General features: G+C 32.8%; 2 protein-coding genes across 6 annotated transcripts in view; one reads left to right on the plus strand and one right to left on the minus strand.

Moving 5' to 3' along the window:
* The window catches only part of LOC123698939 (oxysterol-binding protein-related protein 9), a 74,831-nt gene extending 51,946 nt beyond the window's left edge, over positions 1-22,885 (minus strand). For all 4 annotated transcript variants that reach the window (XM_045645771.1, XM_045645770.1, XM_045645768.1 and 1 more), the window contains exon 1: positions 22,718-22,885. In XM_045645771.1, coding sequence (XP_045501727.1) covers positions 22,718-22,819 — 102 coding nt within the window. In that variant the 5' untranslated portion in view covers positions 22,820-22,885. The remainder of the gene's footprint in view (positions 1-22,717) is intronic.
* LOC123698943 (elongation of very long chain fatty acids protein) lies at positions 1,797-22,385 on the plus strand. Of its 2 annotated transcripts, none has more exons than XM_045645776.1 (5): positions 1,797-1,860; positions 6,934-7,124; positions 9,835-10,078; positions 21,041-21,183; positions 22,187-22,385. In XM_045645776.1, exons 1-5 carry the CDS (start codon positions 1,812-1,814, stop codon positions 22,367-22,369), a joined length of 810 nt encoding a protein of 269 aa, XP_045501732.1. In that variant the 5' UTR covers positions 1,797-1,811; the 3' UTR covers positions 22,370-22,385. The 2 variants fall into 2 exon arrangements, with proteins under 2 accessions (XP_045501732.1, XP_045501733.1); XM_045645777.1 differs by lacking the exon at positions 1,797-1,860 and adding an exon at positions 1,917-1,938.
* Positions 22,886-23,741: the final 856 nt, after the last annotated feature.

Below are 23,741 nucleotides of genomic sequence, written 5' to 3' on the forward strand. Positions count from 1 at the left end.
AATCCCAGTTGATAAATTTAGATTAAAAATACATTCCTAAAAAAATGCTCAGATTTCACACTTACAAAAGTAATCGAAAAACTGTGAGCAAAAAAATGTCCCCGACTTTCCTGACCCAAAAAATATCATAAATGTATAATCAAAATTTAATTATGAATGTTTTCCTTATTATATTCCACTCCTGCTGTTCTAAAAATACATACCTACTTTATTATTGTGTTCATTTTATAATTATCGTAATTGATGAGATGTAGCGTGAAGAAATAGGTCTTACGTAAGGGGTCAACGCTTTATAACAAACACTCCTTACATACATAATATTATAAAACCCAAACCTAACCTAAAATAAAATATAGGCAACATGTAACGATTTAATAAATACTTTAATGATAATATAATACTAGTATTTTTACTTCCTTATTGAATAACTAGCTTTCCACCCGCGGCATCGCCCGCGCAGTCAATGAAAAACCCGCATAGTTCCCGTTCCCGTGGCATTTCCCGGATAAAACCTATCCTATGTCCCGGGGTAAAAAGTCTCGGGTATCAAATTATCTCTATACCAAATTTCATGCAAATTGGTTCAGTAGTTAAGGCGTGATTGAGTAACAGACAGACAGACAGAGTTACTTTCGCATTTATAATATTAGTATGGATATACAAAAAATTAGGGTTATTAGCGATTCATCAATTTTATATCAATGATTCAATAAATAAACGATAAATAATACTTTTAAAAATATATACGTGAATTCATTTTAAAATTAGAGTTTCAGCATATATTTTCAGCTACACACTTATATACTTGAATTTGCGATGAACTGTTTATAATTTATAATGTGGATTAATATTTGAATAAGTAAGGACGTTGTACACAATTGGAATTTTCAACTATTCAAAATCAGTTTTAAATTGATTTGTATCTATTATTGGACAATATTCTTGTTTCGTAAAAATTGCGCAAAACACTTGAACATCACGTCGTCTGCACAACTAAATTAATTTATATTAACTTGGGTATATAAATAGATGGAACCATTAAAAAGGCTAAGGCTCCTTTTGTATAGAAAATAGGTAAGTCGAGTGAAATAGCATATCTACAAGAGGAATAGATCTGAATGAAAGGGAAAATGTTTAGTTTATAATTAGTTTTTCGATAGCTTACGGCTATTCTTATATTAATTGATAAATTGAAGTATGAAACAGTTATTGGAAAGAGAGAAGAAATAAAAAAGGCAAATTATCAAATTGATTTCATACTTGAAACCAATATGCTTAATTCCTTTATCATGTTTATGAAAAAGAAAATAGAACAAAAAGACTCAAGATACATAATTATAATACAGCCACACCTTTTTCCCATTAAATGAAATGGACGTCAATCACGTAGGATCTATAACAAGCCGACATTTTTTTAATACAAATAACCATTTAAATAAATCTATTTAATTATATATTTGTTAATATATTTAACCCATTGAGCCCCGTGCGGCCCGATCGGGCCACGACACAATAGATTTTGTATTGTGTCTGTGATTCCGGGCGCTGAGTAACATGCCGGACATATCACCTAAGTCACGTAGGACGTATACGTTCTAGGAACCCCATATTTAAAATGCGGAAAAAAATAGAAAAAAAGTCTTTATAAATATATATTTCCCATGCGACACTTTATATATTATGACCTATAAAACATATAGAGAGTTTTATTCACAATTTATATTCTTTGAAGACAGTGTATACGCGGGTTAACATCAGGCATAAAATATTAACAAATTTTAAGCATTGTGTGGTAGTGTGATAGTTACATAATGGAGGCGATAACTAGAGCCTACAATGTTGTGTTCTTTGAAAAAGCAGGTAATAAAATATTGGTGTGATTGTTTGTGTTGCGAAAATGTCGAAGTTCAGTGTGTTGCGGATCGAAGTGAACGTTCGGTATTGTAATAAGAGATTTAGCTCTTTCCCATATAATTAGAAGTCTTTTTGATTATTTGTGTTAGAAAGTGTGTGCCGTGCCTACTATTGAAAAAAAAAACTAAAACAAATGTTTTCAGTATTTAAATTGAGTGCTTCTCTCAAAAGAGATATCTAATTAAAATGAAATCAGAAACTATCAAGTTATCATAAATCTTAGAAGAATAGTTTCATTTCTGTATATTTTGTTGCTCTTTTTATTATAACACCATTTCAAAATAAGCTCAAAACTAGGCTGATAGTTTTTGGAAAGTTTCAGACATACGACAAATAAAATACTCTCATTATAGATTATATCATTTCAAATGTATTGAGTAAGGGAATTCTATCACACAGCGCTGGTTTCGGCGACTATTTGACATTTTCAAAGGTCTCACTCGTGACAAAGTGTTTCTAAACTCTACATTAGGACCTTTTGAACTAAATTAGCTTATTTAAGCGAAAAATTGTCACCGTAATCTGCTCGAAATCGTTTCGTCTTTGATGTGCTAAATATCTATGCTAATATTAAAAAGCAGAAGAGTTTGTTAGTTTGAACGCACTAATCTCAGGAACTACTGGTCCGATTTGAAAAATTTTTTCGGTGTTAGATAGCCCATTTATCAAGGAAGGCTATAGGTTATACTAGATTCCCGCCCGCGGCTTCGCCCGCGTTTGCAAAGGAAAACCCGCATAGTTCCCGTTCCCCTAGGATTTCCGGGATAAAAACTATCCTATGTGTTCATCCAAGTTACCCTCTATATGTGTGCTAAATTTCATTGTAATCGGTTCAGTAGTTTTTACGTGAAAGAGTAACAAACATCCATACATCCATACAAACTTTCGCATTTATAATATTAGTAGGTTAGATATATATAATTACGTTAAGACCAACAGGAGCGGAGCCACGCGGGTGAAACCGCGAGGCGCAGCTAGTAAATAATAATCTTTTAACAACGTTGGTGGTATTTTTGTTATGATAAAATTGGTAAACACGAAATTACCACGAATAAATTCCATCGTTGATTTTCCTCTTTGCGATTAAATTATAGGCCCTAGAATATTCAGGTCACTTTGAGTGAAAAATTTACAGAAAATTGGCAATTTACGCAATATTTTCGGCACAAATTTATCGCTTAAAATTTGGATATGAGCTTATTTATATGCCAGGCTGGATTTAAGCAACAAGTTGTTGAATTAAAAACTAGATTTTCATTTTCAATGTGTCTTATTTTACACCAATGAAGTTCTTTGTTTGGAGTTAAACATTTTTCAGCAAAATTTTAATAAGAAATGTTGCTGAAATTAGTGGAATCTAAAGTCAGTCTATATAGAACGCAGAGATAATCTCTGCATGCTTTTCTATATTAAGAAATATATCAAATTTTTGATCAGACCTTCAAAGTAAAGACTTCGTCTGTACCTAGTCTTGAATTTTATTTATAACTAGCTGCTCCGCGCGGTTTCACCCCCGTGGCTCCACTCCTGTTGGTAGTAGCGTGATGATAGGATATATGCCTATAGCCTTCCTTGATAAATGGGCTATCTAACACCGAAAGAATTTTTCAAATCGGACCAGTAGTTCCCGAGATTAGCGCGTTCAAACAAACAAACATACATACAAACAAAAAAACAAACTCTTCAGCTTTATAATATTAGTATAGATTTACAATTTTTATAAATTGAATATGTTATGTAATTTAACACTAACATAAAACAGTTTGGACTTTTGTATTCATTGAAGCCAAAATAGACGAGATTTAGAAGTAATTTGGTTCAAAGATAACTGAAACCAGAAAATATATTTAATCAAAGCGAAGCCAGAAGACTATGCTAGTTCAGATGGTAATATCATATCCAGATATTTATCATTCTATTAGACACAAACCTAATACGATAGACGCATAGATAAGTTGCAATTTATTTAATTAAAATAATACGTATATGGCGAAATGCCGTATTAAAATTAAAATGTACGCTGTCTGGAGGCCGTCAACACTTGCACTATACCGTCATTGAATATGCTAATGGCGAAGACGAGTGACCTTTGTTATGTGGAATACTAGTTGAGACCCGTGAGTTTGCTTGACTAGTGGAAAATAAGTTTTTTGGATACTTACAGGGTTAACTATCGGTTAAATAACAATGAGAGCACGTGCAGAAACACGCTTAGATAAAGAAAAAAAAACTTCGAGTTAGTTTTTTCAGAGGAATCAAAACAAAGTGAATTAGGTACCTACTTTCCTGCAACGTCTCTCCCGTTAAAGTTGAAACCAAACATCACTTACTAGATATTATTATGATGATGAAGTACCTAGTTGTACATGGCTGCTTCTATTTACGTAGATAATATGTTCTGTTTGATCAGATTTTTCCTAGTTCAAATAGGTGTCAAATATTTAAGTGTTCATGTTAAATTTCGCGTAAATACACAAAGAACAATTTATATAGGTAAAAAGCAAGGAACCTAACTGGTATACCTAAAGTTGGAAATTTTGAAAAAACTTCATTTTGGCGGCAAGAGATGAAACATGTGCCAATCGATAGTACATCAAAATACAAATAGGAAATACTCTTTGGTAAAATGTCGTAATTGATACGGTTTCGGAATAAATAAGGGTTAAAAAAAATATTTTTTTTTTCAGTTTTTTGAATTATTTGTTACTTCTTACACTTAAAGGTTAAAACAAAGCATATAAAACTTCTAATTTGTAAAAAAAGGGTTATAAAATGTTGCATTACTATCTAAACCAAAGTAATAAACCAACTTTGGGCTAGGGATACGCACGTGCGGTGCGTCACTTATTACAAATTAGAAGTTGTATATGCTTTGTCTTAACGTTTAAGTGTAAGAAGTAACAAATAATTCAAAAAACTAAAAAGAAAAAAATTTTTTTAAACTCTTATTTATTCCGAAACCGTATCAATTACGACATTTTACCAAAGAGTATTTCCTATTTGTATTTTGATGTACTATCGATTGGCACATGTTTCATCTCTTGCCGCCAAAATGACTTTTTTTTTATCGCAAATTGGTAGGTATACCAGGCTTCATACTAAAATGTCCCATGCTCTTTAGGTGAACATTAATATCGCAATTCGTAAAATCATTACAAAATCTGACAATTAAATTTTGCCTATCATTCCAACTAATGAAGGTCAAAAGCCTCTAAAAGTTTGATCATTAAAGATGATTTAAATGACCCTCTCTAAAGTTACACCTTTTACCTCGTTCTAAGCCTTAGCTGAGTTCGGAATCAAAATTCAATGCTATTTTCTGAGCCAGCGCTAACGAGCACTTCCGAGTCCTTTCAAATTGTATCTCGTATTTCAACGAGGTACTCGTTTGAGAGGCATCTATGTACCTTCAAAGGTAATCCTGGCTCTATGTGCTACTAGAAAATGTATCAGATTTATAATTCAATTTGTTTTAGGATAAAATATGTGTTGTTAATAATATTGTCAAGCAAACCTCTACAACGATCAATGTTGCAAATCAGTCAGCCACTATATGGGGTATCGACAGGGTTGCCAACTATACTGTTTAAACAGTATTCTACTGTTTTTCACTAAATTATACTTTTTACTGTTTAACAAAAAAAAAAAAGTATAAAAAATACTGTTTTCAGCATCAAAATGCAGACACATTACTATGTGTTACATTTAGACGCTCACAATTTTATTTTATTTAGTCAGAGGGCGCACACTATACAATAAATACTGTTTGTTTTGCTAAAATACTGTTTAATAATCTTCATAGACCTGAATATACTTTATTTCTTGTAAAAAAAGTTGGCAACCCTAGGTATCGATCTGAATAGGGTGCCTATGTAGGTACACTTATATGGAAGCTACTCATGTCAAATGACACACAATGGATTCCCAATACACTGCTAGCTAAATTGAACACGTGTAAAAACGTGCGATGAATAAATTCTCTCATGTTTAGAGATCTTAAATTATACACTATAACAAGATAAAAAATCAGGATAGATAAAGGATTTGTTGCCCTTTTAAGGCTCTTTAATCAAGAACAATTTTAGACCTATCAATTAATTTGACAATTTGTTGACAATTATGTCATTATATGTTATGGCTTGTTTGCTTTAATTTCTTTATCCTAGACTAGATCATGGTACTTCGACGACCGCCTCCTTGGTACAGTGGTTGACGCGTGAGCGTAGAACCAAGGGGTCCTGGGTTCGATTCCCGGTGGAGACGACGAAAAAAAAAATATCTCGGTCTGGTAGGGCACAGAAAGCTGATCACCTACTTGTCCCTAAAGAAAAAATCGATCAGTGAAACAGATGTATGCATAATGCATCTGCCCCTTACCCCACTACGGAGACATGGGACTTCACACACACAGACTAGATCATAATTTAAATCATCATCTTGCTAGTTACATTTTGACCACTTTCAAAAATGTAACCATTGTCAACAATACCCATTATACCGGACATGATCAGTCACGTTTGGTACTGGACCGTAATCGATAGTGACGATAAGTTATGTGCGATCACGCGTACCGGAACGTAGACCTGACCGCTGACCGTCGGTATCGATTCTGTTGATAAACAATCTCTCGTTAAGGGTGCGGATTGTTGAGTAACGAGGAACAATGGTGCATGATCGAGTTTGTAACAGAGATCTTCTTGATGTGGGAACTATTGTAGATATGTACTTATTTGTTTCCAAATCCTGGTAATAAATGGTTAAATATGGGTCATATAAATCGGAAAAATGTTAAACTTATTTGAGTCTCATAACCATTGCACAATACAAACGCCAGGCCTAAACATAATGTAAATGTCGGTTATTAAAAACTACAAAATATCACCTTCATACATATCACTTCATACATACATATATACATATCACCTTCGCAGGCGTTAAACCTAATACTGGAGATAGTTTCATCAGTTAAAACTAAAAACATAGTTAAAAAACGATTCTAAGCAAGGTTAATTTTCCCAGATCCTCGCGTGAAAGACTGGCTGCTTATGACCTCACCATGGCCGGTGTTCTTCATCATCAGCACCTACTTGGCAGTGGTGAAGCTAATCCTGCCGATGTACATGAAGAATAGGAAGGCATTCGAACTGCGCACGGTCATAAAGTGGTACAACGTGCTACAGATCGTTGCTAACGCTATTGTCACTTGGGGGGTAAGTATTAAGACCTATACTATATTAACATTTTTTTCTTTAATGTCACCTAAAAATGTGATTTCATATGACCGCAACCGAAAAAAAGTTGTTCGCTCCGTCTTTGTCTTTTTTTTTTTTGGAAAAACCCAAACTGTATAAATAATACATATATAAACACAATAAATAATTAGGAATGTACGAAAAAATTCGTAAACATTTTTTTACTCATTTGTTATTCATCATTGTCACCGCACATTTTTCGTAATTTGGTCGTGAATTGCATTAATAAATTAATTTTGATTTGTTTTTCTGTATTACTTGCAGATTCTTTATATTTTATGACACAACCCTTGTAAAAAAAACTTATATCGTTATTACAGCTTTGGAGACTTGTTGGTTCCCACATAATATTCTAAGAAGCAAAATAACTCGTGTTAAGTCTCGTACACGTAATTTAAATTTCCTTGAAATCCTCCATGCTTGAATTTTCAGCATTATTTATACTTTCTGCTTGGATCCCTCATAAAAATATTCTACGTAGCCAATTAACTCGTCATAAGTATTTTTCACGTAATTTTCATTTCCATGGAATTCCATATAGGTATTTGATAATTATTTTCTATTTTAAACTAACAAACTGTACCTCACGTACCTAACTACATTCACATTTTTGTTGACCATGTTTTTAAAATTTAAAATTCAATTAATAATCTCTTATCCTTGATCTAAATAGTTCACTATACCACCCAAAATAATCATCAGATAAAAAACTCAAGGCTTTCTCAATGGGACATTAAACTTTCGTCTCTCTAGAGGAAATGGGCTGTAAAACATTTAGTTACGTCACAGCCCACTTGTTTGCAGTTCACACGATCGCTGATAACTGGGCCTGCGTTTATTTGCGTTAATTGATACTTTAGAAAAGTTTTACGCACTTTATGTTGGATGATTATATCGTAAGCTGTTACGGTGCATTTACATCAACCGAGCTAATGCTCATTCTAACCCCACTATGTCAAATTGTTTTAGTGTTAACGGGCTTACAGCATTCTTTCGTTGTTCTAAGGGCGTTCGAAAAGATTCTATGCAATGTTCTAATACTGAACAACACTGAATACAAGTTTTCGTTTACACTAAAATATCACGAAAGAATGCTCTTGCTCTAGCTCTATGTTCGTTTGATGTAAAAGCACCATTAGATGAGAGATACGAATACGGATATCCGTATGGGCATGCAAAATGTAACGACGAACTCGGATATACTCGTAGATATAGAAAAGTGTAATAAACACGTTAAATAGTTTAAATGAATTATAGTTATTGGAGTTTTTGTTTACATATAATATTTCTTTTATTTTGCCAATATATTTCTCTTGGCTTTCGAAAATACTGAATAGATTTTAGTGTTATTTTCATCTATCTGATTAGATAGACTGGCATAGTTTTTATTATTACAGGCAAATATTAGGACAGTACGTAAAAATCGTATCTGTGTTGAGAGTTATTATTCGGGATGCTCCAATTGGCACAATTTCAGTTGAACTTCTGTGTCATATTAAGCTTGTTATACATTCCCCAAATAGGATCTCGTTTTTATGACGCATGAGAACCATTTTAGTGCTTTCCGATTGATTTAATTTTATGTCCTTTTAACCGATTTAATGAAAGAGGACGTTCTATTTTTCACTGTTTTCTTTTTTGGTTTTTTCATTCTCAGTCATTATTACACTGAGATAAAGTGGTGTCACTTTTGCATGTATTTGTTTTAGTCTTACCTACAAGTTATTTTAAGTATTTTAAGAAGCCTTACGTATACATAAAGAAAATAAGAATACCTACTGATAATTTATAATACTGACGATAAGACAAAATACTTTTAGGTTAGCATACATCCATACTAATATTATAAATGCGAAAGTAACTGTCTGTCTGTCTGTCTGTTACTCAATCACGACTTATAACTACTGAACCAATTTTCATGAAATTTGGTATGGAGATATTTTGATACCCGAGAAAGGACATAGGCTACTTTTTATCCCGGGACATAGGATAGGTTTTATCCCGGAAATCCCACGGGAACGGAAACTATGCGGGTTTTTCTTTGAAAACGCGGGTGAAGCCGCGGGCGGAAAGCTAGTATACCTATAAATCATAAACGTAAAAATATCTACTATATAATTTCCATTCTATTCAGAGTCGATTCTGAAAGTTCTTTTGCTATATCGTAAACAGTGTCCCTTGATAATATTTCTCCAAGCTTGAAGGATATCTCGAAGGGACTCTATTAGATTTACCCTGTTGTCTTTTAGATGTATCTACATTTATTGTATTGAGTTATGGACACGACATGTCATGCTGCTTGACATGCCAATCATTACGTAAGCATTGCTATGGGGAATTGATATTATAACCAATTTCTGGTGAATGGTCGATGAAATGGCATAAATTACCTATTTTTGGAAGGAAAAACAACGGCCAAATCGGTGATAAGAAGAATATATCATTTGAATTGAAGACTATTCACATAATAATTATCGCGACATAATATTATAGTCAACCTCTGTTTGCGATACACTAAAATCGACTAAACAGATTTTCATAAGATTTTCACCGATCAGCAGTGATAGGTACGTACATACATAAGGGAGTTTGAGTTGTCTAATTTAACTAAATCTCTCAATCGTTCAAACCAATGAGGAATTTTGTTTGATTTTCATTTTTTTCCCAGATAATGACATCAGGCTGGACCACTACCTATCACTTCGGGTGCATGTTACCTGACTACTCCATGAACCCGGAGGCCGTGCGGATGCTCCGCTTTCTGTGGTGGACGATCATCTTGAAGATAATAGAGCTGTTCGATACTGTGTTCTTTATACTGAGGAAGAGGGAACGACAGGCGTCTTTCTTGCATGTGTACCATCATGTTAGCACGCTGATTATCATATGGTCTGGTGTGAAGTATGTGGGAGGTAAGGATTTTACTTTTATTTTCATTAATAACTGAATTTGTAAGGTTCTACGTGGTTTCTTATTAAGTCCTAAAAATTGCGCAGACAACATTATTGCCATCTTATTGAGAAATCTGAGAATCCCTTCGTTAAGGGGGTATTTATGAGAATTACATAGTACAATTACATATTGTGCTTTTCTTTCTTCATGTTATACTAATAATCTTGTCGTTGATAATTTTTGAGTCAGTGTCTTTGTCTTTCTCCTCAAGCTAACAGATACAGTAATAAATGAATGAAGCCTCTAGTTTTAGTAAGAAACATGTTTATGTTTAACGTTTATTGAACGCCGGGAGTACTGACCGCTATTACTCCATAAGTCAGTCAATATTATGATGCACTGTGTAATTTTCTGTCGCGCCTCGATGTAAAGTTGAATTCTTAAGAGTCAGGTGCCATTTCTTGAGTATAATAGTACACATTTTAACCAGTATTTCCCCATTATTGTATTTCATATGTTTTGAAATGAAAATGACGTCCAGCAACATCTCTTTCATAATTACACACAAATATGTGTGTAATTATGAAAGAGATTATACACCTTATACATTTAGGCAATAATTAAGGTAAGTAATTCATTAACATTTTGACCATAACTACCACTGCGTCAAACCGTGTTGGAAAATTTTAATCCAAATATAAATCCCGACAAAAACATTTCTTTATGTACAGGTCACGGCGCAATCCATTAATAATGTCGGAACGAAAAGGTCACCTGTATAAAAAATTCATTCATAGATAATGTTAAAAATTAATTGAAATAATGGCACCTTTGAATACATTCAAAACAGCATGAGAGTTGTTACAGTGTACCTATAATTTTAGCAAAATTAAAAGACAAGTATTTTATAAGTTAAATTTTGTTCGTGCTTTATATTCTCAACTTTGGCCTAATGGAGTACTTTTAATTAAACGCTAAATAGAGCTGTTTTTACAAATTAATTACAACGTTTGAACTTTGGTATCTTGGCTCGGATATAAAAGAAATTTGACGTTTTCAGATTTTAAAATTTAACAACTTTTTCTTTCATAGCACTTGTTTAAACTAAACTCAACATATTTCACTTTATTTTTATTTCTGCGCAAATCACGTTTGATTTTTAGACGCACGCTGCAAGTGCTTTTTACAAACATAGTGTTGTGTGCTATTGATTCTTTGTGTTTTGAAATGCTAATGATTAGAGATGACACATTATGTATTTCAATTTCAAGTTGCAGTAGCAATGCATACTACACTTATAATGTGTGCAAAAAATAAATAAATTATAATTCTCTAATGTATCCAAGAAGATTAAAATATAGGATAAATATTAAATTATTAACACATTGTGTCATCTGTTTCTACTAAATCAATACAACATCGAACACAATAAACAGCATTAGGTACAGTTCCTATATGCTACATCGACACCACCGTACCATACAATTAGAAAAACCAACATTTCCTCGTCCCATTGAATTCGGAAAGTCCATTTCTTCCAGCACTTTTACACGAATGACGTAGGTATACAATACGCGTTAACAAATAAAGCAGTGACGTCAGAAACAAACGCCTATTCAACGGCGTTTCATATGGAGCGTGGTGAATAAATAACTGCGGCCCATACGAGTAGTGGGACGACTTTACATTTCATTTAGAAGATGGTGAATCATTTTTTTACGGGATAAATTGAAAATATAATTTATTATGATGACGCCTTTTTATATTTGAGTCACTGGGGAGCTAATATGGTTATAAACTTATTTGACTATGTTTAAAATTTTTCATATGATCAATGATCATGCGACAAACATTTCCTCGACACTATCTGGGGGCACGGTAGTGCCCCCGCCAAGACGAGCAAAGCGAACAAGCGAAGCGCACGGGCACTACCTACCTTTTCTCGAAGCGCTTCGACGTTTTTTTGAACCCTCATAACTTGGGTTTGGATTATGCTAGATCAACAAAATTTTCGGGATATATTGCCAATAGCGGACTTATTGAAAATATTAAGTTTTAATTACATTAGCTTTTATACTTCAGATTTTATTTATATCTAAAAAACGCTAATTTCGTCACTGACTCACTGATGATCATCAAAATTCTTAAGGTATTTCCTAATGTCCTAGAAAGCTGAAATTTTGTATGTAAGCTAGTATTAGCACACAAACAACAAAAAAATTATAAAACTTGTAACTTTCATCCCCCAACCCCTTAAACTAGGGAATGGGAGTTTGTATGAGACCTGTAATTTTAAATTAAATTTTGATGACGCTAGAGGTCTAATCTAATAATCTAAAACTTGGTTCCCCTAGATATATATATGTACTCCTTGTTAAAAAAAAATTAATTTAATCGACATATAAAATTTTGTTAACTACAAACAACTTACAAAAAGAAATGAAATCCCACCAAAAACATTTTCATGTAAAATGTTGCCAAGACGAGCCCATTTGACTCGCACTGTGAAAAAGTTATCAGATCTCATGTAGAGCCAAGCTTCTAACACTACACGCCCTAACTCTACAAGGCCTAACTTCACAAACTCTACACCTTAGTCAAAATATGTGGCTTGGCCGTTCGTTACTACAAGAACTATTGTATAACACAAAAGTAATGAACAGTGAATTAATTAATTTTTCACCTTACGCCGATGTGAATGTAGCGAAATGGCCAAGCCACATATTTTGACTAAGGTGTAGAGTTTGTGAAGTTAGGCCTTGTAGAGTTAGGGCGTGTAGTGTTAGAAGCTTGGCTCTACATGAGATCTGATAACTTTTTCACAGTGCGAGTCAAATGGGCTCGTCTTGGCAACATTTTACATGAAAATGTTTTTGGTGGGATTTAAATGTCCCTGTCCATTTTCGTCCAAATTTATATCCAAGTCCTATAATTTCTTATTTAAGAAATACCACGAATTACTCACTTCACATCACATTAGAAAAGGCATAAAAACCAGTTATATATTTTCAAATCGCGTGCTCCGCTAGCGTGTTGGGCTGGTGGCATTATGGCACACGCAAGACAGGATACCGGTTAAACATCACAATAATATAACACCAATCAGTCAAATCCGAACGTACCATATTATGCGTATAAGAGTCTGTGGTATAAGCTATAACTACTTAGTCTATCTGTATTAGGGAGACCATCCAGTTCAGCATGGTAGTGTGTATAATATTTTCAACTGAATTCAAGAAAAGTAAAAGGTTCTAAATTCGACTGTATTTTTATGATTTGTTACATCAAAACTTTGGACTGGGTGAAATTTTTGTATGATTCTATTTTTTAATTGAAAGCTGTTTTATGTGCAACTTGTAAGTAAATAAAGAATCTTATAGGTCTACTAGTGGTCCGCCCCGGCTTCGCCCGTGGTACCTACATGTTTAAACTATCCTATCTCTCAAGTTAGATCGAACTGCACATGGTGTGCGAATTTTATTATAATCGGTTAAGTGGTTTAGGAGTCCATTGAGGACAAACATTGTGACACGAGATTTATATATATTAAGATTAGACCGTAATAGGCAAAAAGATAGACAAGTGTTACAAATTTTACAACAGTCTATCAAGTCAATCTATCTAGGAAGACTTCCAGCTTCATTTCATTCACAAAAAATGTCCTTATTAATACAAGAAAAATAATAATAAAATTCTAGCACCTTCATATATTATCTAGATCAAGACCAATACTAACTGTGCAGAGTCAGCTAAGCATTACGCAACGCCTACGTAATCTCAAATGCATTAAAATACCAAAAAGACCGAACATTTATGTGCAACATTGCTCTATTCTTTATACTAATGGGTAAAAGAAATACCACTTCATTTAGATGTTACTAGAAATAGATTCATTATGAATTCTGTGGTAATAAAACTGGACGATGTAGTTATTTTGACTTCCCGTTTTTCTGCAATGTAAAAATTTTAAAGGTTACTGACCAAAAAAAAAATAACTACCAGAACGGAGCCGTGGAAAGAAATGCTTTAGTAGTTACTTCTTTAAATGTGGTTTTAGTTAGTACATAGTTTGATTTTTTATCATTTCTCGAATAGAAGCATAAAAATTAAATCGGGTATAGGTATCATTTCTCAGATAACTCTTGTTCTTTAAAATGTCCCTATGATATAAGATTTCATTTGTCTCCAACAGACCTATATACCTATAGTCTATACTCCACAGTTTAATCGTACAAAAATTAACTAAATTGCATATTTCATATACACCAATAATACTGCATACGGAACTTAACAGTATTCACTACGTAATAACTCTTGTACTTTGTACAATGCAACCATTACTCTAACAATAGTTCTTCGATAAAAGCTAGACAGGTGGTCTCGGCTAGATTAAAATGATAGATTATCCCCTTTGTTCGCAATAAAAGAAAGACTTACTGAATTATTCGATAGACACAAAAACTGTGGAGTATCTTTTCATATATTTTTTTATAAAGTATTTTTTTTAATGAACAGGATGATAAAATGCATTTTAAGATGATTCGTAAGTATTTGGTTAAATTGTTTTAAAGACGGAATAAACTAATTATTATCTTTTCATTGATTCAAAAGGTATCAAAGCTGGGTGTTTCATACCGCAAAAACTACTAATTTTGATTTTACCGCAATAACTTTTTTAATTTAATTATGAATTTATCTATCTTTATCTACCTGTGCTATACAGATCGTAATTTTTCAGAATTGCTCATAATTTAAGTTTATTTAACATTAAGCATATACAAATTATAACATCCCGTAAGTATTCACGTACATAACATTTATAAGAAACATTACAAACGGAAATAAATTACCAATTAACATAATTACGTCTACCATACGTTAGTTTCGCTACGATTGCTTGTAAACCACAACATCGTGAATGCATTGAAAAAACTATTAAAAGGAAAGTTGTTTACTAATTTTTGTTATTACAGACGACATTTTTAATAATAAATTGGCTACTAGATTTATTTTGATGTACATTGATATATTTGAATCCCAATTTATGCATTTAAAAACAAGTCAGCAGAAATCTAAAATTTGGAAAGAAACCGTATACGAAAAACGGCTATTTTCACAGAATCCTCAAGCAAAAATCTCACACTATCCATTATGGAAGACGAGACTAGTCATAAAGCTGTTCATTTTTATCATTTTATGAGCCATAAACATGATATTTCATTAGTTTAATCATCGTATCACGAACATTGTAAACGAAAGGTTAATTACACTGAATAAAAATATGATAAACATGGAGATCTCAACATGCTGAATCTAGATCTGCTTTCAGTTTTTTTGTATCACGTCAAAATTTTTTTTTATTGCTGTTTTTAAATACCTCAAAATTCTGTATTGTTTGGTAGTCTCTCTTGCAATAATGCTATTTTATTCGGTCTTTATTATATTTTTCATCACAAAAACGACTTGAATTTATAAAACTAGAACGATATCTACTGAAGACATTATTTTTACACTAATTTGTAGGGAATTTATGGGCTTCCGTAGTTCTTATCACGACTCCGCTGCGCTCAGTTCAAAGTAAAGTTTTAAGGTGAAGGTTGATGATTTTATCCTAATAATTTGGTAAAATTTTTATATTGTACTGATATATTGATGAAAATTTGTATATAATTTCAACCATAAAGCAAAATTGAATCACGTGTTATGAATTTTTAAACGACGCAACATCGAAAGCGCTAGTCTTTAGTGTGGTCTCTAGGGACTACAAATGCGGGAGCTTAGATAAGAATTAAATTATGAAATTAAGCAGACTAAAGCTGTCAAAAGAGTATCTGGTGACCACTATGAAACATTTCACCAGAAGTTTGAGAGGAGATACGGAAAAGCTAACTGAAAATATAGTAAAATATAGATAATAAGTTGACAGCAAAGCTTGCTGATTTTACTTGATCGATTCGTCGCGAAACTCCTTATAAAATATTAAAAGAAGAGAAAACTACTAATTGAAACAATATAAATAATGTGTAATTATATTATCTTATAGTTTTTAATAGTTTTCTTGACATTATTTGTAATATTTAAACCTAATTATCAAAATAACGATGTATTCTTAGAACAAAAAAAGGGGTTTCTTTCAAATTAAACCACAAAAAATCTAGACGTGATACAAATTTTTTAAAACTTAATTTCTGTTCAGAAGTATCACTTCTATAATAATCTTGTGCAAAAATAAGAAGGAGCGCGAAAAAAAATTTTTTTGCAGACCAGTGTTATAAATATAATAAAACACCTTAATTTTCCTTCTAATAAATAAATCAAGGAAACAGTTCATACAGAATTCATTTGGAAATATTATTTGCGTGTTATCTGGGTGCGGTATAAGTTATTGAATTACAATAATCACAGATAATAAAAATCCATCAACTTGTTTGTTACCTATAAAATTACTTTTTTATAACGACTTTATGACGTATTACTTACGTTGCAAATGGATATTAAGTGGCTTAATAATCTCAACTAAGAACTAACTTAATAATCTCAAGAGAGAAAAGATTAAGATTTTTGTCTATTTATTTCCCACAAAAATTAGGTACACAATCGATTTTAAAATGTATTATTATGAAGCTATTTCTTTACGGAGGAAAATCAGGTAATTTTTTTATCCCGGGTCACTTTTATGTAAAAAATTGACATTCATTAGTATGACAAAACATAAGGACAAAACAAGCAATTTATTTCAGACACGATGTAATCCACCTGGGTTCTTCTAAAAAAAAAACATCAACATCGGATCTATAGCTTCGCCTGTTCTGAACTTTTCAAACTTTCATATATTAATTTTTTACGCTCCTTAAGTACTTAAGCTCGATATTATATACCATCCATAATGTAATATCTATCACAAGAAACGATATTAACGCGATAAAACAAAAACAAAACTTTTCATACAATCGAGCATTCGGTCCATTGTTTCGGTCTACTAAATTAACTGCTATACGACGCGACGGCAAGTCAATACACGTCAGATATCGGCCTGCTAGTAACTAATGGATATAGTTGGCCCAGTTCCATTTTGGTCAGCTATTGACAGCCCTATTAAGCTACAAATATGTCGCATCAAGTTAATAATGCTTTTCGCTTCTATACAAATTACATAAAGCTGAAGAGTTTGTTTGAACGCGTCATTCTAAGGAACTAGGGTCATTGCGCCTGTTCGCGTCCACCTGCCTATTCGCGTCCATTTTGCGGATATCTTTTAGAAAATTCACGAAAATAAGTAAACTTTATGTAAAATTGTAATAAGAAAAATTTCCGATAATACCTCACTGTATAAGAGACATGCACACATATTCAAAATATGCCTGCGCACCGCCTATCTTATTTAAAAAAAATATTTAATTTTGGCTATTAGACGAGAGAGCTAAAACGCGCGGAATTTTGAGAAAAAAAATAGTGCGCAGCGTCGCGTTTGGCGGTAAGTATCTTATTGTTAAATGTGAATTTTTGAATATGTAACTGTTTCTTTACTTTGCTAACAAAACATGGAATAGTATGGATTATAAATCAGCTTATTTCTTTTACAATTAATAGCTAAAATAAGGTGGACGCGAATTACTACACCGAATTTATACATCTTCCATTTTGCGTCCACGGTGGGCGCAAACTATACCTATAGTACATAATCAATAGAACATATTGCGTCCACATTGTTTTTCATTACGTAGCAATGAATTGTTTGTTAAAATATATAATTTAAAATAGATTGTAAATTTTTGACTAAGACCACAAGTTGATAATTTAAATTTTCATTCAAATTAGCAAATTTTTATGCTATTTTTTCATTTTAAAATGGATATTCTAAGAATGAGACTAGTACCTATCTTTGAGAATGAGAGTCAATAAGTCTGTGGTTAAGAAAATAATTAGACAAAAAAGAAATTTAATTCATTAGAAACTAAAAAATAGGGTAGGTACTAGGTAGGTAATCTTAATAGAACTGATTATTATTTATTTACATAATGTAACTTTGTTTTTTGTTAATTTTTAGTTCTATTAATGATGAGAAGATAAATATAAATAAGTTTTGCCAGTTTCCTTACAGTGAAATTAAAAAACCGGAATCCTTGTAGGATCACTTTGATATCCGTCCGTCTGTATGTCCGTCTGCTGGTCTGTCTTTCTGTCAAGACCCTTTTTCTCAGTAACGCGTTCAGGTATAAGGCTGAAATTTATATTGAATACTCAAGTCTACGGTCCCTTGAAGCAGTGAAAAAATCAAACTTATAAGCCAAAGAATTCAAAAGATACAGCCGTTTATGCTGCAAATTTTCGTAAATTTCGACATTCGCAAGGGAATCAAAACCTACAGGGTACTTTACGTGAACACAGACACTTGAAGTTTGGTACGAAGCAACGTCTTATAGCACAAATAAGGGAAATATTGAAAAAATAATCATTTACAGATAAAACATATGAAAAAAAAACAGGTTAATACGGAACCCTTGGTATGCGAGTCCCACTCGCATTTGGCCGGTTTTTATTAAATAACTATATTCGTAAATAAATAATTTATTAAAATCTAATTTTTATTTGCATTTATCTGATAAAATATCACCCAATACACTTTTAATTCTTTTTCTAAGCTGGTGGACGCGAACTGGTCCACGGGTGGACGCAAACTGGAATTTTTGGACGCGAACTGGGTAAAACGTCTAATTCTGCTATTTGTCTAGATAAATAAAAACCACATGATATTTCCAACACAATTGAAAGTAAATCTTAAAATAGACTATGTAATGAACACGTTACATAAATTTTGCGTTGAAATTTGTTCTGGAACATTTTTATTTTCTCCTTCAAACTTTCCAACTGCACTAAGTGGACGCGAACTGGCGCAATGACCCTAATTCACCAATTTCAAAAAATTTTTCACCGCGCATTTTTGCGTGATCCCCAAGTACAAAGTATCTCGTGAAGAGGTTACTATAGAAACGGTCCTATAAAGTGAGGTATTTACTACAATAGACTATATAAGTAGAGTGAAGTCTTGCCGGTTCTTCTCCGTAGATACTGCTTTCCGAATCGGTGGTAAATGTTAAAAATATGTAATGACGTTTCAAAAGTGCTTCTCAAAGAAGTCTAATTGAATAAATAAATGTGTGAGTTTGAAGCCGGGGGGCCACTAGTACATCACGACGTCATCTTATCATATGCATTATTCTTGGTGTCGAATCCATAAAAAGTCTATGCACAAATGCCGGCTAATTAACGCCCACAGGCTTGCATAACGTGTTCTATCGGTGTTTGCAAATCAATCTATAAAGAAAGATTTCAAAGAGCCTCATCTACAAAGGTTTGTGTTAGAGGCTGTATCCCATTAATATTGTTGTGAAGATATGTGATCATGGGCGTAGCCACGGTGGGGTAGGGTGGGGCGCTTGCCCCACTCTAGCTTTGACCTGGAAGGTAGGTAGATACCTAACCAAATCTAAAAATTGAAGTACCTACTAACTACTAAGCTTAATATCCGTAAGAAAATTCACACTCGATTCTCGAAAGTCGACAGGCGGCACAGAAAATGCGACCTTTATAATTAGTATTATTTACCTCTAAATTGACTGACTAACAACTAACAAGTGTCATACGCCCAGCGACACTGAAACGGCTGAAGATTTTTGGATCTATTTCATGGTGTGGTAGGTGAACAATAAGGTGTTTTGAATAAGAATAATTCGAATAACGAATTACAACGAATTAAAAAAGAAAATAGCTGAGGCTTCTATGTTACATGAACTAAGAAAAATGAGTATAGTACCACAATTAGTTACCCCACTAACTTATCCAATTTCACTTTTGTTGTGTTACACGTTCTTCAACTCACTGATACTTTTTACTCTACACTTTTTTTTTTCTAGTGCCTACACTAGAAAATGAATGCCTTCGCAAATGCCTTCGCGAATGCCTTCGCCAATGCCTTCGCGAATGCCTTCGCAAATGCCTTCGCGAGTGCTTTCGCGAATGCCTTCGCAAATGCCGGCGGTACGGCCGCCGGCATTTGAAGACCTGGATATAACTTTGGGTACATACTTGGTACATACAGTTGCTAGTTACATATTATTTTTTATTGTTGCCCCACCTTGAGCCCATGGCTAGCTACGCCCATGTATGTGATGCTCTTTCACTAAAAGAGATAGGACTTATTTTGTACTTCACTTATGAATAATTATTATATAAAGGAACTAGCTTTCCGTCCGCGGCTTCAAAGAAAAACCCGCATAATTCCCGTTCCCGTGGGATTTCCGGGATAAAACCTATCCTATGTGTTAATCCAAGTTAACCTCTATATGTGTGCTAAATTTCATTGTAATCGGTTCAGTAGTATTTGCGTGAAAGAGTAACAAACACACACACACACACACACATCCTCACATACTTTCGCAATTATAATATTAGTAGGATAATATAACGAAAATCTCGATATCTGCATTGTTACTAACTATAGTATGAAATGGAATCAATAATTCCAATATGTCGTTTCTGCAAGTAATCTTCCTCAATATTATGAAAAACTTAGAGTATACATAAGCAAGCTATATAGTGTGGGTGTCACATATTTCAGTTGTGCCGTAAGGAGTGGTCTTAGGCGACATCTTTTTCTTTGTTGAATACTGGACTATAAATTAGTTTATTGATAATAACAAGAAACTGTCCAGACGATGGGCCCAGGTGGAGATATTTAAAACAGTCTAATGAATTAGATACTTCTTAATGCATGGAAAGCACACATTACATTGTATATTTTTATCCCTGTATTTCAACCTTTACAGACTGTAATCTAAAACAGACAATCATAAAACCCAGCGATGAACATAATTTTAAATGATTTCTCATAAAACATCGAAATCTGTTAATTCATGAAACTCTTTTTTTATACTTTATAGTGATGGATCCTCACCTTATATTATATTATTTATTTGTTACAGGTGGTATAACATCGTTCTCTCCGATGCTCAACAACGCAGTACATGTAGTAATGTACACATATTATTTACTCTCGCTGGAGGGAAGCCACACAGTCAAGGCTTATCTTATTAAGTATAAAAAATGGATTACCATAATGCAAATGGTGAGTATTGAACTATAATCTTTTTAGTGTCGTGTGTGTTACTAATTTTAGTGATACACTTACAGCCTTACTTACAGATACAACATATAAAGGTCAACATATAAAAGGTTAAATTTAAGAGCCCCTTTTGCTCAACATTTTTATCTATGCTAATATTATAAAGCTGAAGAGTTTGTTTGTTTCTTTGAAAGCGCTATTATCAAGATCTACCGGTGCAATTTGAAAAATTCTTTCAGTGTTAGGTAGCTCATTTATCGAGGGAGGCTATATATCATCACGCTAAGACCAACAGGAGTGGAGCAATGCAGGTGAAACCGTGGAGCACAGCTAGTCACTTATAAACCCAATTCAGTGTAAAGAAGAGTTTAAATAATGTCAAAATTTAAGAAAAGTCCAACCATGTATCTTTAATCTTATTGATACATGGTCTATTATGTATAGTATGAGTATTTTATTAATATAGATTATAGATTCTCTCGTACTTTGTCAAGGCATCACACATGACGTGCAGATGAACAAAATTTTGTTTAATGCAATTTATGCTTTAAATTTAGGTTTAGAGAAAATTAACAACTATAGGTTGCATGTATTAAAACAGAACAATATCTGTCAGCTAGTTAGAAACACAAAGAAATAATTTAATGTTATTGGGCCTCACAACTAGAGATATAGATAATGTATCATTATTTCAATAATGATGTGCTACTTATGTACTGAAAAACCACAAAGGCTATTTTTATCTGAACACCAAGCAGACTGTAAATAGTTTCTGCAAATAAAATTGTAAGTTGCAGAATTTTCCCAACGTCCAATGATTTAAATATTTCATATTTTTTCAAATATGAATTATAACAAACTTACAAGGAAATCACTAAAATTTCTAATAATTTTGGCACTTAGAAACCATTTCTGTGATTCTTTATTTGATGCCAAAATAAACATTCAATTTATTTCAGATATCAAGATTAAGATTGTATTATAATGTTTATGTATCTTATTACAGGTACAATTCACAATAATGCTGATCTACAGCGCCCAAGTATTTCTACCAAGTTGTCCTGCATCCCTTGGAGTCCCTCTTATGTATTTCCCTAATGTATTCTTTGTATATTACATGTTCTTGAAGTTCTTTAAAAAGAACTACATCAAGAAACAAAAGCATAATGATAAGAAGATAGTGAATTAATAAATATTGAAGAAATTGTTATTTTTATAATGAATGTATTTATAAATCAACTTGGGAGTTTTATTTATTCGATATGTAAATAACCGAAATAAAACTAAGTATAGAAGAATAAAATAAATAAGAAATAAAAACTTAAAGTAAGTTTGAACAAGTTTTTAACAACTTGTAGATGTAACCTTTTGATTATAACACACCTATGTAAACAAAACCAAATAAAGAATAAGCATTTTCCGTCCAAAGACAGAGGTGTGTAAATCGGAATATATTTGCTATTGGAATCAAATCGGTTTATAGCTCGTAATACGAATCGTCTAAACTTCTAAAGATAATACTATAAACGTCACTAACCGTATAATATGAAAGCAACCCAGCGTTCTCGTCCAGCACAAACCACCGGTACTGCCACCCCTTCATCACATTTGTCCATTTGCTCAATGATCCCTCCATCATGTTTAACACAAAAATAAACTTATAAAATCATGAAAAATAAAGACGAAGAATTTTACACTGCGACAACCGACCTGAACCGACCCACCACCACAATAATCCATATGTTTGACGTTTACTGTCAGTGTTCCAACATGTAAAAATAAACATGGCACAATCTGTCATTGTTACGGGCACAGATAATTAAAATGATTCGATACGATTGTTTGTAATATTTTATGATACAAAATGCGTTTAAATTACCATCTAGAAAGAGTGTTATAAAATATAAATTAATCAATAATTATAACTATTTGTTTCTACAACAATCTTCATTCTGTGATTCACATAACCTATTGATAACCTATATAACCTGTGTTGTGAGGGAAGTGAGATGTGATGTGAATGTGGGTGTGAAGTGGCGGTAGCTTTGAAATTGTTTGAAATCCTTACCCGCTCATATGCTTTGCGCAACCACAGTTGCAAAAATGAAATACGTTATATTGCTTCCGAAAAAAATAAAGGTAGCCTACTTTGCTAGTGCTCTGGAACGTGCGCCGCGCGTTCGACCCACCGCTATTAAAACTTAATTTATGACTTCCGCGAGAGGAGTACTTCAAATATATTGATTGTAATCGATTGCTATTGAAATAATACTATACAAATCTGTGTTATTTTAACAATATATGATTACCGTATACCTTTAAAAGTTATGAAATCGTCTAAAGTCTACTAACTTTTAAAGTCGTCTTTATTACATATTTATTACAACGGTCACTAAAATATTACTTTATAACAATAAAACACATATTAGAGAACAATTTGGTGAGTAAACACGAGTAGAAATCAATAAAATACAATAGTTACGGCATATTTTAACACTGCCTTGTAAGACACGTAAGACACAAACTAAGATATTCCCAAAATTCTGTTTGAAAGGTTGGTA

This window comes from Colias croceus, chromosome 17 (assembly GCF_905220415.1).
Source record: "Colias croceus chromosome 17, ilColCroc2.1".
Taxonomy (NCBI): Eukaryota; Metazoa; Arthropoda; class Insecta; order Lepidoptera; family Pieridae; genus Colias; species Colias croceus.